The sequence below is a fragment of the Doryrhamphus excisus genome, chromosome 22 (genome assembly GCF_030265055.1).
Source record: "Doryrhamphus excisus isolate RoL2022-K1 chromosome 22, RoL_Dexc_1.0, whole genome shotgun sequence".
Lineage (NCBI taxonomy): Eukaryota > Metazoa > Chordata > Actinopteri > Syngnathiformes > Syngnathidae > Doryrhamphus > Doryrhamphus excisus.
In genome coordinates this window covers 12460690-12479609 of record NC_080487.1, presented here as the reverse complement: position 1 = coordinate 12479609, position 18920 = coordinate 12460690, and the positions used below count along the sequence as shown (strand labels likewise).

At 39.1% G+C, this 18920-nt stretch overlaps 1 protein-coding gene across 4 annotated transcripts in view; it reads left to right on the top strand.

The window, feature by feature from the left end:
* vti1a (vesicle transport through interaction with t-SNAREs 1A) overlaps positions 1-18920 on the top strand; it is a 159044-nt gene that overhangs the window by 18366 nt on the left and 121758 nt on the right. For 2 of the 4 annotated variants that reach the window (XM_058062703.1, XM_058062700.1), the window contains exons 4-5: positions 5486-5563; positions 12361-12381. In XM_058062703.1, the coding sequence (XP_057918686.1) occupies positions 5486-5563; positions 12361-12381 (99 nt within the window). The remainder of the gene's footprint in view (positions 1-5485; positions 5564-12360; positions 12382-18920) is intronic. The other 2 variants (XM_058062704.1, XM_058062702.1) reach the window with 1 other exon arrangement.

The following is an 18920-nucleotide window of genomic DNA, read 5'->3' as shown; positions in this document are numbered from 1 at the left end:
CAAACATGGATGTTATAGAATTATTATTATTATTTTTACTATTAAGCACTTAATAAAAAGACATACTAAATAAAACCAGAATAAATGAAAATCACTCAGCCACTGATATATTGGCCTTGCAAACATCGATGTTATGCAAATTTTTCGGCCCTTTTGTATTGAGTTGTGGACTCCTATAGAGCAGCTACACACAATAACCCGCGCAGAAAGCTTTCTAGATCTTCCAAAATCTGCACCTATCCAGCTGTATTTCCTTATATTTCTAAAACGGTCTGTTTTAATTTATTATATTCCAGGGCCCATCTTTGGGCACGCCCACTCTGCGGTGATTGGTCCCATTCAGCTTGTACCCGGGCACACCCATATGAGGAAACCGAGTGTTAGAGCCATCTCAAACTTCTTTCAGTTCACACTTCCAATTGCGCAAACCTCATTAGCTGAAACTTTAGCATCGTAATACAACATTTAAACGACATTTATAGGTCAGAAAAGTGGAAAAAGCAAGTATTTTCGACAAGCGACAATGGAAGTTAAGCACTCAATAATGAGGCAAAATAAAACCAAAATAAATGAAAATGACTCACCTTTGACAACTGACATTTTGGTGTTGCAAACAGGGAATTTAGGGGATTTTTGACCATCTTTATGAGTGCAAAAAAAACAAAATTAAATAAAATCACTTTTTTGAACCACCTGAACTGTCATACAAGGTGGGTATCACATTAACACTAAACATATAGGATTTTGCGGTGTACTGTATGTACTGTAATTTTATATAATTTTTATTTTGTGCTGAGCCAGGACAATATTCCGACAGGGTCGTTTCAGGAATATTTATCCAGGAAAATTTCGATGCCTTCGGGTTCATTTTGACTTCAATTAGGCGTAGAGAAACACGTCTAAAGGTTGAACGTGTGAATGAAGTCAAGCACACAGAGTCGCACTTTAAGAGTTATTTGGCCTCGTTTTTTTTTTTTTGCCAACACGCGTCCGCTCTCCTCCTGGGTTAGCGATGGCACGTCGCATTTGCACACGGACTTAATTGCACTTCATGCTATGCCACCAGCCATGTGTGCAGGGGTTGAAAAAAAAAGAGAAAACCTCTGCAGAGGAAACTTCAGGGCCCCTCATTACACTTTGCCCTTGGGTATTTTTTTTTCTTTTTTACGCCTTTTATTTTTCATCTAATGAACTGTTTATGTTTTTTTTTTTTTTTTTTTTTTTTTTACCCTTACAGCTTTTCCCGGGCGCCACAATTATTTGCAATTGTCCTTGTGTCACTCGTGGGTATGGACAAAAAAAAAAAAAAAAAAGAACAGTTGCAGGGCAGTGAAACGTGTATAGAAAATTACACTTTTTTTTATTTTTAATGATTAAGATTTTATTGCAAAAATTGTGGAAAATCACCAAAGATGTTTGTATATTTGATGCATTTTTTTTGAATGCAAAAACCCATAATTAAATAATTTGCCACTCAAGAAGATTATGCAAAAGCGATTAACATATCTGATATGAATTGTTATGCATGCATATGTAATTACATTTTGATGGGTGGTGTTTTTTTTTTTTTTTCTTGAGCTATCCATGTCAGCAAGGCGCTTTTTTTTTTTTTTTTTTTTTTTACACATTTTGACAGGACAACCAACACCTTCTGTGACGACGTTTGACGGAACGGGGTTTTAAAAAGGCGGGCCACTTTGCATAAAGTTAAGATGTACCTTTTGTACTTTTTCCCGTGCGCTTCTGGGAATAGACGCAAATTCTCACCCGTGATTAAAAAAGTGACAAAAGACAGACCTTTCAAAAGGACTAAAAAAAAAAAAAAAAAGCTTCTTCTCCCTCCTCCTTCCTTATCGGAGCAATAAAAAAGCCATTTTTTTTAGATGACAAAGCTTGATTAATGAGGTTTATTTAAAGATCTTCACACAGCATCCTGACTCTTATTGTATTTCATCATTTTTGCACCTAGCATCTGCTTTTTTTCTGACCTGTTTTTGCCTTATTATCAAATCTGTCAGCATATTAAACAGTAAATACTGCACAGATCACATCAAATGGGGAGGTGGTAATCATTTTGGGAGGGGGGCAGGTGTTGTTTTTCAGTGGGGAAATCCAAAAAAATGTGATTGTATGTATGTATGTATGTGTGTGTGTGTGTGTGTGTGTGGAAGGGGGTGGGATAACGGTGGCAACGCTTTCATTTCGGTGACATTTTTCTTTTGTGATATATACGCATTGCGAAAGCTCCTCACCGCTCATCTGTAACAAACAGCTATTTAGAAGAAATACTTCTCTACGTATGTTTTTGAAGGCGACGTTAAGCCCCGGTGTTCAAATCAATGCTTCTCGCGAGCTTTCTTGTCTCAATTACTGCTGAAGTCGTCGCCCGTCACCCCCCCCTCCTAAGTTGCACTGCAGCTATTTACGATGAATTTCCACTTAAATGGAATATGTGGGTGTTTTTTTTTTTTGTTTTTTTTTTCTGTAAAAATTGTGCATTTGTGCCTCGCAAGTTTACGTTGTTGTCAGATTTGGATGCTTATTGTCTTGATGATAAGGAATTGGACTCAGTGTCCAGTTAATTAACACAAAAAAAAGCATATAGGGTTGTTATCTAAATCACATTTTATACAGTTTGTATTGTTTAAGTCTTCAATAAGACACAGTGGGCCTTGTTTAGTTTTTTACTCAGCTGCCATTCTCTTTATTCCCTCCAGGGGGCGTTCAAGTATTCTTTGGCCGTACTCTTCATCCCAAGTGGATCAGGGTGATTACTCCAGAGAACTGCAAGCCCTCCACTCATAATAACCGCAACATCTAAACTTCATAAACAGCCATCACTTTTTACTCTTTTTTTATGTGGTAAAACATTAAAAAAAGTCACATCTCCCAAGATGTTAACCTCGCTTTAATGTTAGAATGGACTATTTTCCGAGTATAAAAGCACATTTTTATAATAAAACCAAAAAAGGAGATGGCGTACAATCTTTGAACCGACTTGAAAATCAGACATGGTATCTGTAAAGCTGTGGGGTTTGCCTGCAGTGAGCGCAGGCTGCAAAAAGATGCACGCTTTTGCGCGTGATTTACGTTCCAATTCAAATTTCCCTAAAGACTCTGTGCTTTAATTTTGCTGTTGCAGGCAGAATTCCTATAAAAGGCACTTCTGCCACCCTGTGGCCGTTTTCCCATTTTTAAAACTGCACCGAACATGCTCTGTTTTATTGTGGAGTTGCATCATCACCTCTTTTTTTTTTGCCTCTAGCGCAAAAAAAAACCCAAAAACTGTAAAAGATGTATCAGTATTTCTTTGGGAGTGAGTGATTTTCTACCGCTTATCCTCACAAGGGTCGCGGGGGGATGCTGGAGCCTATCCCAGCTGTCTTGTACACCCTGGACTGGTGCCAGCCAATCACAGGGCACATATAGACAAACAACCATTCACACTCACATTCATACCTATGGACAATTTGGAGTGGCTAATTAACCTAGCATGTTTTTGGAATGTGGGAGGAAACCGGAGTACCCGGAGAAAACATGCAAACTCCACACAGAGATGGCTGACGGTGGAATTGAACTCGGGTGTCCTAGCTGTGCTAACCACTCGACCACCGTGCAGCCCTCTTCTGAACTTAAGAAGCCAAAAATGTTGGCTTATTTGGAATGTGGGAGGAAACCGGAATACCCGGAGAAATCCGATGCATGCACAGGGAGAACATGCAAACTCCACACAGAGACGGACGAGAGTGGAATCGAACTCAGGTCTCCCAGCTGTCTGGCATGTGCGCTAACCACTTGGGCCTATTCAATTCATTCATTTTCTACCGCTTTTTCCTCACGAGCGTCGCTGGAGCCTGTCTTGGGGCGAGAAACGGGGTACACCCTGGACTGGTGGCCAGCCAATCACAGGGCACATATAGACAAACAACCATTCACACTCACATTCATACCTATATAGACAATTTGGAGTCGCTAATTAACCTAGCATGTTTTTTTGGAATGTGGGAGGAAACCGGAGTACCTGGATAAAACATGCAAACTCCACACAGAGATGGCCGATGGTGGAATTGAACTCGGGTCTCCTGGCTGTGCTAACCACTCGACCACCGTACAGCCTTATTTGTTAAAGTGACATATATATATATATATGTTTGGGCTGTCACGTGATTAAAAAAATTATTAGATTAATTATTAACCAATTAATCATGATTAATTAACCATTCACACTCACATTCATACCTATATAGACAATTTGGAGTCGCTAATTAACCTAGCATGTTTTTTTGGAATGTGGGAGGAAACCGGAGTACCCGGGAAAAAAACCCACGCATGCACGGGGGAGAACATTCAAACTCCACACAGAGACGGACGAGGGTGGAATCGAACTCGGGTCTCCCAGCTGTGTGGCATGCGTGCTATTATTTGAACCAAATATATGTAACTGCGGTTTCTAGTTTCCAAAGTATACATATTCTATTGTCCTTCTTAATGATAAATTATACATATTGCAGAATATAATATTTAGTATACCACATATTGTACTGTAAAATGTATTATTTCAGTTCAGAAAAAATAAATGTGCAAAATGCCTTATATAATTAAATAAGCAATATTTATTTATTCATGGTATAAAACATCCCATGCAGCAGGTCATCGGCGTCCGTTTCCTAATGTGTTTATTTACAGTGAGCCCGCTAAGAAAACGACACAAGCTTGAGTGCAAAAGTAAGAAGTGGTATCTTCATAGCCGTGCTACTGTTTCTCTTTGATTTGGGGGGGGGGGGCGACCTTTGGAAAAAAAAAAAAAAACACAGCAGTGTTTTCGGCAGTGCAAAGAGAGAGCACCGCGACGGCTCGGTAAACACTTTGGAGGGCACGCCGAGAGCCCGTGCGGCCTGGGGGTTGTCTGTAAACAAGCGCGACACTGTCAACCCACTCTTTTTCCCGCCGCGTGCGTGTGTGTGTGTGTGTGTCGTCTTTTTTTTTGTTTGTTTGTTGCTCTTCAACCCCCACTCTACTTTTTTTTTTTTTTTTTTGGACAACCTTGCATTGTTGAGACTAAGGAGTAGAGAGAGATAGAGCGTGTGGGCCACCAATGGGTGATGAATTATTCCCTGTCTGAGTCCTAGCATTATCACAGGGGCTGCCACTGCCACTGGGATGACAGCAGTGACACCCCCCCCGGCCCCCCCACACCATACTTCCCAAGAAAAGAAAAGATTTAGTGCTGACAAGTGCTACTTCCCTTATAAGACACCCCCAACCACTCCACCACCGTCCCACTGCCTCTTCATGCTGTCTTCTACTTAAGTCATGGTGGTCACCATGGATAGAGTTCCCCCACCTTGCCCAGATGTTCTTGTTGTCGGCGTTGTCACCAAGTTCCTTTAGGGGGCTCTGGTGTTTAAGAAATGTTTTTTTTTTTTTTTTTTTGTGCGATATTTGTACCAGATTTTCACCACTTTTTTTTTTTTTTTCCTTGCAGAAAAGGTCACGTATCGCCTACAGTGACGAAGTACGCAACGAGCTCCTGGGGGATGATGTCAGCTCCTCGGAGAACCAGGTGAGGCGCTAATCAACCCACTCGGTCCCCCCAAACCACGTCCCCCCGCCCCCCCGCCGCCGTCGCCACCTCTCTCACCCATCCATGGTGGAGATCTGAGAGCACCGCCGTTATTGTCACCAAGTCATGCAGAAGCAACACTGTTTAATGCAAAGCCGGCCCGGGCCCCCGGTTGGGGCAGGGGACCGGGCGTCTGGCCAAAGCGCCCGTACACACACACGCACGCCCACATGCACGCCATACATCCCCAATTTCAATAGCAAAACTCCCTACAGCTGTTCGCCACCTGGGTGCGGACTTAGCCCCCCATAATAGGCCCTCCGGGGCACGCAAGGTTTAAACAATCTCTTCAAAATATAATTTAAAAATATTGCTACAATTGAAAAAAATATAATAATAATATAATCATAATAAGCCCTATTTATTTACTATTAAAGAGTATTTATTATATAGTATGACTTAATATAGAAAAGGTTATTTAAATAGCTAATGTATTAGGTATTAATATTTATCAATATATATATATATTTTTAAATATGTTATTATATATCTATGTTTATTTGTAGTGCAAAAAAATTATTTTGTAGAATAAGCATGTTAGTGGGTGCCTGGTACTCTCTACAGTTTACAAAATAAATGCCCTCATCTAGCTTTTAAATCATAAGTATATTTTTAAATAATCTATTAATTCTAATATATATTATTATACAAAGCGTTTGGTAATATGTATTAATTTTTTAAAATATTGTTTTAATTTGTGGAAAAAAATATTTTCTTTTATTATCATAAAATGTATTTTATATAAATAGTCTCACTTCCTTTTCTTTTACGGGTTACATTGCGCAATTTTCACCATGTGTTTTTTGACTAATTATTATTATGACTGTAGCTAAAATGTTGCTTTATTGTGTGTACCAACACATGAAAAATTAATTTAAAATAAACAAAAAAAAACCCCAAACAGAAACACACATGAATATTCGCACATTTATGACAATTTTATTGAAGTCAAACGTATGTGTTTTTGAATTTTCCCTTATTAGCATTTCAATGATGACCCACGAACGCCGCGTCTTAAAACATATGTAATATGGAGCCAGGATATGGCATAATTCATATGCATATTTTCCCGGCATATGCGCCAGACGCAAAACTGACACTCGTTGTTTTTTTTTGGTTAGCTGTCACAAAATGTCACATTGGAGAGGCCTGATGCCGCCCCTCAAAAAAACGCGTCGAGGAAAAAGCCCGTAGAGAAAAAAAAAAAAAATCAACACACCATATCACACTGTAAATTCTACTCATCTTCCTACATACTTTTATAATTTCATAAATATAAATAATACATTAAATTAAATCCCTTCACGATTGACACTATTAATATAATTTAAATTATTATTTAAAATGGTTACATTTTTACAGCTTTAATCATAGGGCCAAAATGTGTATATTTATACATATAAATATGAAATAAATTAAAATAAAATAAATTGGACACAAAAATAATACTCATCATTTAATACAAAAACAAATAATAATTTTGTTGAAGAATGATAATTTATTTTATAGGAAATTAAGGGAAAAAACATAATAAAATTTGAGCTAGAGTCAATTAGAGAAACATATTTTAATAAATAATAATAATAATTTGTCAGCAATATTTATTTTTAATATTTTTTTAATAGTTTTTATAGGTTAAACAAGACATATATATTTAAAATAATAATAATAATTATCTGTCCACAGTATTTGTTTTGATATTTTTTTAATTGTACTGTAGAAAAAATATGAAAATGACACTAATAATGATCCTGTGTTGTATTGAAGGTAAATATTTACAGAATTTTGTTTCTATAGATAAAAATAAATATAACAATAACTTTTAAAAATGTTAATGATTGACGCAAAAACTTACAAGTGAAATTTATTGAGCCGTTTTTGTATTTAAAATCTTGACTTGTGGATGGAGTACTTCAGCATTTTCTTTTTTTTCTTCTAAGGAAACGGTGCTGGGGGGGGGAAAGATGGCGGCGGGGGGGGGGCCCAGAGGCCAAGTCGGTCAATTGAATTCCTGACGATCTGTCAGAGGTCAGGATCATCTCATATAGGCCTCGCCGAGCATAATCATTACCAGTCACAAATCTGTTGGGTTACACGGCGAGGATTTATAGCCGAGTAAATAGGCCGGCCGTCATAAGTTCTGAAAATGGTGCCCGCGATAATGGCTAAAGGACGATTTAATGGAGTTCGCCATTTATTCGTTATCTCTATGCGGGCAGAGACTGAATTGGCACTATCGCTTTTTTTTTTTCTTCTTCTAAATAATGTGCTAGGCTGTCGTTGCAGGTTTTTTTTTTTTTTTTTTATGCACGCAAATTCTGGTACACACACATACACATACACACACATATGAACGGAATAGTTTCGATTTCAGTGGCAGCCACAGCAGCAGCACCAGCAGAAGGTTGGCCACAAGAGATTGCGCTGGTTTGAGCCGGCATGGACCAGATTTTCCAGGCTACAAAGGAAGCACATTACCACTTGTATCGAATTCCGTATTGGGGTAGGAAGGGAAAAAGGAAAGGGAAAAAAAAAATCTTTTGTTTGTAGCAAAAAAAAATGCTGATTATCATAACAGAAAAATTGCAGCAGTGCAATTTCGAATGTTGGCTGGCATCACAAAAACACAAGAAAAAAAAAAAAAAAAGCAAAACAAAAACCTGTAGGAATAATTACGATTCCACAATACCGGCTTCGGTGTGTTGGCCGCGCTTAAAGACTCCAAACCCAACCTCAATGCATCTCAACCGGGCTTTTTTTTTGGTGGATTTGCAATCGGTCAGGCAGAACAAATGAGCTAGGATAACTTTTGTTTGGTGGCCATTGACCATTCATTGGATCTGCTGGGTTTGCCCCCCCCCTCCTCACCTACCTCCCTTAGTGTCGTTTTAAACTTTGGCCTCTAAAATACGCCCAATCTTAGTGGGGAGTTTTGCAGATTTGAAGTGCGTCTTGTTAGCGCCCAAACACTTTTCCCCCGACAGCTCTTTTAGGAAAACATGCAATTATACTTGTTTACCTCTCACATTACACATACACTCCATATTTTGTCATTGTGGCGTACCGGGGAGCCATTGTGCTTGTGTTCTCGTGCAGGGTAGAAACAATCTATCAACAACATGCGCTTCATTAGCCCGCGACACAATCTCGAGCAAACTTTTCCATACCCTAATTAGGAATTTAATCCCTCCCCGGGACCCAAACTTACCAAAATATATCACAAAATCGAAGTACACAATAACGGAATGTTGTGTGTCTCTTCAAGAAACGCTAACTTTTTACATAATGTAATCCAATTTCATAGATACAGTGTAACATTGAGGTGTAACATTGTGTAACATTGTGTGTTGTAACTGTGTAACATTACAACGTCATGTTACGTAATGTTACCACGTCGATGTAACTGTGTAACATTGAACAGACTGTAAGCATATTTTACTATTCGAACATCAGAAAGTCTCTCTTCCATAATAGGAAATCTTTGACATAATTGGTGACCCAATTAAGTGTAATCGAGTTAATCACATGTCTACTTTGTGATTAATCATGGTATAGATTTTTCCTCACGTTTGATTGTCATGAACAGACTGTAAGGATATTTTAGTATTCGAACATTAGAAAGTCTCTCTTCCATAATAGAAAACCTTTGACACAATTGGCGACCCAATTAAGTGTAATCGAGTTAATCACATGTCTACTTTGTGATTAATCATGATATAGGTCTTTCCTCACGGTTGGTTGTCATGAACAGACTGTAGGATGTTTTACTATTTGAACATCAGAAAGTACACTTTTCCAGGAAACCTTTGACACAATTGGCGACCCAATTAAGTGTAATCGAGTTAATCACATGTCTACTTTGTGATTAATCATGGTATAGATTTTTCCTCACGTTTGATTGTCATGAACAGACTGTAAGAATATTTTACTATTCAAACATCAGAAAGTACACTTTTCCAGGAAACCTTTGACACAATTGGTTACCCAATGGAATGTAATCAAATTAATCACATGTCTACTTTGTGATTAATCATGAAGTAGGTTTTTCCTCACGGTTGGTTGTCATGAACAGACTGTAAGGATACTTTACTATTTGAACATCAGAAAGTCTCTCTTCCATAATAGCAAACCTTTGGAAAATGGAATGTAATCAAATTAATCACATATCTACTTTGTGATTAATCATGACACAGGCTTTTCCTCACGGTTGGTTGTCATGAACAGACTGTAAGGATATTTTACTATTCGAACATCAGAAAGTCTCTCTTCCATAATAGAAAACCTTTGACACAATGGAATGTAATCAAATTAATCACATATCTATTTTGTGATTAATCATGACACAGGTTTTTTTTCACGGTTGTTTCTTATGGACAGACTGTAAGGATATTTCACTATTCGGACATCAGAAAGTCTCTCTCTTATATAATAGAAAACCTTTGACACAATGGAATGTAATAAAATTAATCACATATCTACTTTGTGATTAATCATGACATAGATTTTTCTTCACAGTTGGTTGTCATGAACAGACTGTAAGGATACTTTACTATTCGATCATCAGAAAGTCTCTCTTCCATAATAGAAAACATTTGACACAATTGGCGACCCAATGGAATGTAATCAAATTAATCACATATCTACTTTGTGATTAATCATGATATAGGTTTATGTTATTATAATATCAGAAAGTCACTTTTCCATAATAGTAAACCTTTAGCACAATTGGCGACCCAATGAAATGTAATCAAGTTAATCACATGTTTACTTTGTAATTAATCACGATTAATCACACATTGACTTTGGGCTTAATGAAGTAGACTTTATTTATCGAAGTAGTCCAATTAGCTTGAATTTTGTTTTGAGGTAAAAGTAGCTGTTTGAATAAAGAAATATTAGCAAACTAATATTTGACAACCATTAATGGCCGTACACATAAAGTCAATACAATGTTGGTTTTACGTCGGGGCAATGCATGGGTTCGACACACGGCAAGCGCTAGTATGGTAGACTCCTGGTCTGCTGCCATCATATTTGGAGCACTATCTGTCCCTATAGTGGTAACCTTGTCTATGCCCCCCACACCTTAGCAACTTCAAGAAACCGACAACACATGCTTCGGGGAAATATCTTTCCTCTGATTTCACTACACCTGCCGCAAATGTGTGCAGGCGCCAACTATCATCGATCAGAAGTGCTGTTACCTGGAGGTAGTTGTGGTTGCTTACTGCTGTCAGTACAACAAATGTAGCTTTGGCCTTTTTTTTAGATAGTTTGTGACTTCTTGTGACAACAGTTGTTCTTCAAGGTGAAGGTGTTCTACACAATGGGTCATTGAGGTCTTCAGCTGTGTTGATGGATTGAGTAAGGAAATCAAACTATGCACAACGATGAGCCAATTCAAGAAACAATACAAGCAGTTGATGTTTGCTAAATACAAGGATGAAGAGTCTTGAACCAGTCATGATGTGCTATATATATATATATATATATATATCACTATATTGACAGTTACCATGGTACCCATTATGTCATTGTATGGCCATATCACCTTGTACTTCGGAGGAAAAAGCGGTAGAAAATGATTAAATTAAATTAAATTAAATTAAATTAAATTAAATTAAATTAAATTAAATTAAATTAAATTAAATTAAATTAAATTAAATTAAATTAAATTAAATTATTCACTATCGACCCAATATAAAAAAAAGTATGCATTGTGGACATACCACTCCTGAGCCTATAGGACAAAAAATTAAAAAAATGTAAATGTAAATATCACCTTGTACTTCGGTACGAGGTGCATTATTTAAAAAAAACAAAAAACCTTAAACCCCCCGCGACCCTTGTGAGGAAAAAGCAGTAGAAAATGAATGAATGATTAAATTAAATTAAATTAAATTAAATTAAATTAAATTAAATTAAATTAAATTAAATTAAATTAAATTAAATTAAATTAAATTAAATTAAATTAAATTAAATTAAATTAAATTAAATTAAATTAAATTAAATTAAATTAAATTAAATATTTACTATCGACCCAATATATAAAAAAAAGTATGCATTGTGGACATACCACTACTGAGCCTATAGGACAAAAAATAAAATAAAAAAACAAACAAATAAAAACTTAAACTATATTAGGAAAGCAGGAAGTGAACAAATGTAACAGTTACTGATTGTAAAAGTACAAGATGGAGGGGTAGGATTTAATAAGCTTTGCTTCTTCCTACTCCTTTTGGACATGTGGAACTGGGAACTGATTATGGGATGCACTCAATTGTAATCTGATGCATGTTCAAATGAAATAAAACCATTACCATAACCATTATCCAAATTTGCCATATCCGTATTTCGACATAACATAACAATAACAATCTGTATCATCCCCTGTTCCCTCGCTGTATCAATTCCTCTGACTTGCTAGGTAATGCTAGCGGATCCTGCGAGCGGAGCTATCCACTTCTTCGCCTTTGTTTAATGTGACAGCACCAGGATTTGATCTTTGTTTAAAAAAAACAAAACAAAAACAACAAAAAACAGTCAGCTGGAGTTGCACGTTCAGATGCGTTTACCGTGTCGTTTCCAAATGTTCCACGTGCAAACAGAAAAATCGTCAAGGTTAATCCCGTATCTTCTCCCTGGTAATATTCTCTATTGCTTTTTTTTTTTTTCACTGTCTCTTCTCTGCTCTCTCCACCCTTTTTTTCTCTTCTCTTTTTGCTCTCGTGATGCAGTTGATAAAGTTACGCGAAGAGGTAAGTGCTTCTCTGCTTTAACTATTTCAAATTGCTTTTCCCCTCGCTGAAATTCCCATTTGCCCTCATCGCCTCTTCTGCAGAAAATTAACATCAGCTCATTTAGAGACTTTTTTTTTTTTTTCCCCCCGATTGAAGTGCTTAAAGGCCAAGTCAAAGATAATGAATCCACTAAAGGCCACTAGTCTCTAGTTTCCATCCTTCTCTTGAATATAAGGCAGCCCATTTGTTTAAAAAGGGAAAGTAAGTTTGTTTGGGAGTGATTGGATCCAACATAGTCCAGAACCTTTTCGGGTTTTCAGTGGGATCGAAAAGGGCGTCAAGTATTCCTTCCATCCTCAGTCGAGGACAACAGGCACCCTTACCACTGTAAACAGTCTGGACCGGGTACTACTTCCCCTATCTTGGGCGTCAAATGGTTTGTCAGAACCTCTTTGAGGCCTACCGAAAGTCGTGCCTAATGGCCTCACCGTTTTTTTTTTTTGCCTCAATCACCGCCAAAGCCGAGTCCCACAAGCCAACCGTGCTTGATAGGACTCCTTCTGCAGCCCCGACCTCTGGTGTCCACCATTGTGTTCGGGGACTGCAGCCGCCACGACTGGCATCGACCACCTTGCTGCCTCAGGAATGCAGGCACAGAATATGGTCCATTCGGACCCAATATCCCGGTACTCCCCAGCGATGCAGGCAAAGTTCTGCCAGAGGTGAAGACTCAACAAACAAAAGACTCTGCCAGATGTTCACTGCACACCCTCGCTACACGTTTTTGGTCACCCTAATCACCCACATGGGCGTTGAAGTCTCCCAGTAGAACGACGGAGTCACCGGATGGGGCGCTCCCCAGCACCCCCCTCTGATGGACTCCAGGTAGACTGAATTCCCGTTTGGCCCGGATGCACAAATGACCCTTCCCCAAACCGAAAGCTTAGGGAAGTGACCCTGTAGTTCACTGGGGACTATTCCAACACAGAGGCACCAAGCCGGGGGGGCTATTAAGAGGCCTAAGGGGCCTCTCCCTGAGACCAACTCCAGAGTCTCCAGAAGGTCCAGTTCTGTTCCAGAACCCAAAGTGTGGATCGAGGTGATTCTGCCTGTATCTAGTTGGAATCTCTCAACCTCTCGCACAAGTTTGGGCTCCTTCCCCACCGGAGAAGTGACATTCCATGTCCCAAGAGCCAGATTTGGCCACCAAAGACTCCGATTTGGAGTCGCTAATTAACGTAGCATGTTTTTGGAATGTGGGAAAATTTAATTTACAACACATTGCGCAACTGCAGGGTCTTGAGACACATGCTAACTCGCAAACTAGAGCGCTAGCGACCTAAACGATAGCCTTCAAGTTATTTCCTTTAAACTTAAATAGCCAAAAACTTACCACTTCCACACGGATAGGGAGGATAACTATTAACAGTTATTTAACCTTTAACATGAACATTAATCAAACGTAATAATTTTTTTCTGGGTACATGATACTATACAGCATCCATATCAAACATTAAACTTTCATATCAAGGCGGGGGCCTCAAACTAGTGTCCTGCGTGCCACATTTGGCCCACGGGCCGCAAGTTTGAGACCCCTGAGCTAGATCGTTTGGACAGCCGACCCCGCCCCGCCTCATATATTTCGGTCGGCATCCCTAGTTAAACAGTTAAATGTTCCACCAAGTGCGATGAGCCGCCTTCCTGCTGCCTCTCTTGAGTTGCGCTCCTTTTCAAAGCCATCCATAATTTAAAGCAGCCAACCCAACAGGCCCAGATGCCATGTTATCATGTTTTTTCTGCCTTTTTATTTAGTTGTACTTTACTTTTCCCTGTCTTCCTCCCACACTTTTTGTTCATTTCCTTCTCGCCTTAGGGGTCAGGAGACATCTTGCGTTACCTCACCTGTCGACTCCTCTGTTTGAATGGCTCCATTCACATAATCGGGCTTGATTCAGTGCCCCCTTTCTGCCTTTTTTTCCGCAGCAGTTTTCTAGCCTCCATTTTTTTTTTTTCCCTTTCTGTATTTGAATCAAAGGCTGGCACAGCTTATACACACTTAAGCCCTTTGCTTTTTAAAAAAGAAGAAAAAAACTATACTTTTTTTTTTTTCCTTCTCTTCAGCTGCAAAACATGTTTAAATATTTAGCAGCCATATTCACAGCTGTTTGACACTTGTAATTCCTCGTCTTACAAGTCCCAAACAAACGGCACGGAAGATCACACAGTCAGTCTGAATCACAGCTGTCATCATTATTCACCTTACCCCCCCACCCCCCTCACAACTCCTCCTGTATTGAAATAATAAGGAAATCATCTGAACTTTTGAAAATGGTGATCGTAAGCGCCCATGTTTGATATCGGCGAGAGAAGGCAGGAGAGCGCCAAAAGAAGATTTTTTCCTCTTTTGAGCGCCGGCTGCATTGTTCTGGGGCTCCCAGTTAATAAATTACAACCGAGGAGTGCTTCTTCATGCTAAAAAGAGAGCACAAAAAAAAAAAAAAAAAAAAAAAAAAACACCAGCTTCCGCTGCTCCTCAGAAGAATCTTTGTTGAAAAATGTAGGTGTCACATGAAAGACAGAAGGAGGCGCACTCCCAGTCAGGCAATATTTATCTTATAATGCAGGGCTAGACAATAACGATGTACCGATGGCCCGGGGCAACTTAAAACAAAATTCGGGCAAGTAAATCCAGTCAGTGTTGGTAAAACACGGACTGCGTAATTCCGATGGTAATTTGCAAACCAATCCTTGCAAATCTTGAAATGGTAATGGTAATGGTTTAATTTCATTTGAACATGCATCAGATTACAATTGAGTGCATCCCATAATCAGTTCCCAGTTCCACATGTCCAAAAGGAGTAGGAAGAAGCAAAGCTTATTAAATCCTACCCCTCCATCTGGTACTTTTACAATCAGTAACAGTTACATTTGTTCACTTCCTGCTTTCCTAATATAGTTTTTTTGTTGTTGTTGTTTTTTATTTAAATTTTTTAATTTTTTTGTCCTGCCCTAATTTAATTTAATTTAATTTAATTTAATTTAATTTAATTTAATTTAATTTAATTTAATTTAATTTAATTTAATTTAATTTAATTTAATTTAATTTAATTTAATTTAATTTAATTTAATTTAATTTAATTTAATTTAATATTTGTCACATTTAAATATGTCACTGCTTGTAGATTGGGACCTCGGAGTGCAGCAGGAAGTGGAAGACACTTTGAAACACATAAAAAAAAAAAAACGGCGATAAAGCGAGGGAATGAGGTTCAAACCTTTATGTAGCAAAGGTCGGCTAATTTAAAATTGACTCTTCCATCTGGTACTTTTACAATCGGTAACTGTTACATTTGTTCACTTCCTGCTTTCCTAATATAGTTTAAGTTTTTTTTTGTTAGTTTTTTTTTTTATTTAAATTTTTTTAATTTTAAATTTTAGGCTCAGGAGTGTTATGTCCGCAACGCATACTTTTTTTAAATAATAATAATAATAATAATAACAATAAATAATTTAATTTAATTTAATTTAATTTAATTTAATTTAATTTAATTTAATTTAATTTAATTTAATTTAATTTAATTTAATTTAATTTAATTTAATTTAATTTAATTTAATTTAATTTAATTTAAAATTGACAATATTTGACTTGTTATTTGATATGGAGTGGTTTTTCTTAGCGGGATGTATTTCGATGCCTCGCTTTAAGTGTAACAGTTTCCTGATTACACATGCTCCTTTTCATGGACGTCCACGGCTCCATCCCCGCGTCTGTGTTCCCTGGCAGGAGTGTGTGTCATTAGGACCATCACAGCGTGTCATTATTGCATTCTTCCCCGCTGAACTCTCACCCCTTCCCCTTCGGGTTCTTTCACCATCTAACTCGGGGCGCTATTATTCTAATGATGGCGCCCACGGAACACTGCCACGACTGTACCCACCCCTCCGCAACATACCCGCCCACCCCCCGGCCCTAAAAAGAAGACAGAACGAAGGAAAGAAGCATGCGAGAAAGAGAGAAAGCGAGAGATTCTGGAAGGGAAAGCTTTGAAGTGGCTTCCCATAGCAGCGGATCTGCCGGCCGTCTCTCTCTCTCTCTCTCTCTCCCCGAGACGTGTCACCTTTGCCAAGAGGGAATAGAAAAATCACGTTTCGAATGGTAATGATAACATACTAATCACTTGGGCTCTTTTGAAGAAGCCGAAGAAGAAGAAGGGGGGGACGGGGTGGGGGGGCACGCTGCTCTGTCAGTATCCCAGGCTGCCGCCTCGCCTGCGTGCAATGCAGCCACGGTCGAGGTGTGTTGGCTTAAACGTCGCACGTCGCTATGCCTCCCTCTCCGCCTCGCCGCATCCGTAGAGGCTCATTATAGCCCAAAGTCGGGGCTGCTGGCGCCAAACCCTTGCTGGTACCGCTACCACTTCTGCACTCCTCCACTACCTCCTACTTCTACGCTTTTTTTTTTTTTTAAACAAAAACACCTCCTTTCTAGCTTCTGTTACACTTGAAAATCTCCGTATCTGACCTGTAACAGTTGATATGACACTTGCCTTTTATACAGAACCCGGCGAAGTGAATACAACAAGCGACTGTGCGTGCTTTCACACAGCAAAGCCACATGACGCAATATGATAATTTGATGCATAATGACAAAAAAGTCGGACAATGATAATCTTGTCCAAGGGAGTATTCCTGTCCCGGCATTGCAGACTACCCTTACACACAGATGTTATACCGCCATTGTTACTGCTCGGAACCATCCCACCACCGTCCACTTATGTATTCATTCATTCATTTTCTACCGCTTATCATCACAAGGGTCATGGAGCATGCTGGAGCCTATCCCAGCTGACTTCGGGCAAGAGGTGCGGTCGCCAGCCAATCACAGGGCACATATAGACAAACAACCATTCACACTCACATTCATACCTATGGACAATTTGGAGTCGCTAATTAACCTAGCATGTTTTTGGAATGTGGGAGGAAACCGGAGTACCCGGAGAAAACCCACGCATGCACGGGGAGAACAGGCAAAATCCACACAGAGATGGCCGAGGGTGGAATTGAACTCGGGTCTCCCAGCTGTGAGGCCTGCGGGCTAATCCACTCACACGTTTTTAACAAAAACATCTCCCTTTACACTGAAATCTTTTAAAAAAAGCTGCATCACTAGACTCAAAATGTATCCGTTTGTGTGTACTTTCACACAGCATTCAAATATTTTTATGCATGACGACAAAACAGACCTATAAAATACTCGTCAAACAGCGACAATTGCTTCCAATACAACAGGGTGAGTAAAAGGAGACCCCCTGTCCCGGCATTGTGTAATAGCTTTGCACACAGGTGTCATGCCGCCTCTGTTACAGCTCGGGATCATGCCACCACCTCTCTTTGAGCCTCTTTTATACTGAGATCTTTTAAAAAGACCTCTAACAGTAGATCCTACATTTATCTGTCTGTGTGTACTTTCACACAGAATTCAAATATTTTTATGCATGACGACAAAACAGGCCTATAAAATACTCGTCAAACAGCAACAATTGCTTCCAATACAACAGGGTCAGTAAAAGGAGACCCCCTGTCCCGGCATTGTGGAATAGCTTTGCACACAGGTGTCATACCGCCTCTGTTACAGCTTGGGATCATGCCTTTTTACCAAAAAAAACACCTCTCTTTGAGCCTCTTTTATACTGAGATCCTTTAAAAATACCTTTAACAGTAGTTCCTACATTTATCCGCCTGAGTGTACTTTCACACAGCAATACGAAATACAGATAATTCCATGCATGAAGGTGAATAAGACGTATGGACAGCGACAATTGTGTCCAACACAACAGGGTGAATTAAACAAGACCCCCTGTCCCGGCTTTGTGGAATAGCTTTGCACACAGGTGTCATGCCGCCTCTGTTACAGCTCTGGATCATGACACCGTCTCTCACTTCCACACATTTTTTTAAAACCAAAAACCATCTCTCTTCGGGCCTCTTTTATACTGAGATCCTTTAAAAATACCTTTAACAGTAGATCCTACATTTATCCGCCTGAGTGTACTTTCACACAGCAATACGAAATACAGATAATTCCATGCGTGAAGGTGAATAGCGGCAATTTTTTCCAACATAACTGGGCACTGTCGACTACCCTGCACAGGGTGAGAGTGCCACTGTCGGTGCACTGCAGACAACCCTTGCTCAAAGGCTTTATCCCGCCTCTGTTACGGCTGTGGGAAAAAAAAATCACCAAAAGTAGCATTTTCTTAAAATCGGATTAAAATTTTTTTAACGCCTGTTGCACAAGCATATCTAGTCAGTGAGTATTTATGATGCTTTTTCTTTGGATTTTTGGGTTTCGAACAATGAACAGTGAGAAGCGCAGCACCCTTTCACACAGCCGGTGTCCAAAAATGCCATTCCGTGTCAGTGCCGCTGATCCAGAAGTGGGACGTTTTTTCCTCCTTCCGTGTTTACCGTTCATCCCCTGCTTTTTTTTTTTTTACCCCTCCATCTTGCCCCCCCTGCCCCTCTGCCTTCTAAGCACTCAAACGCATCTCCGCTAT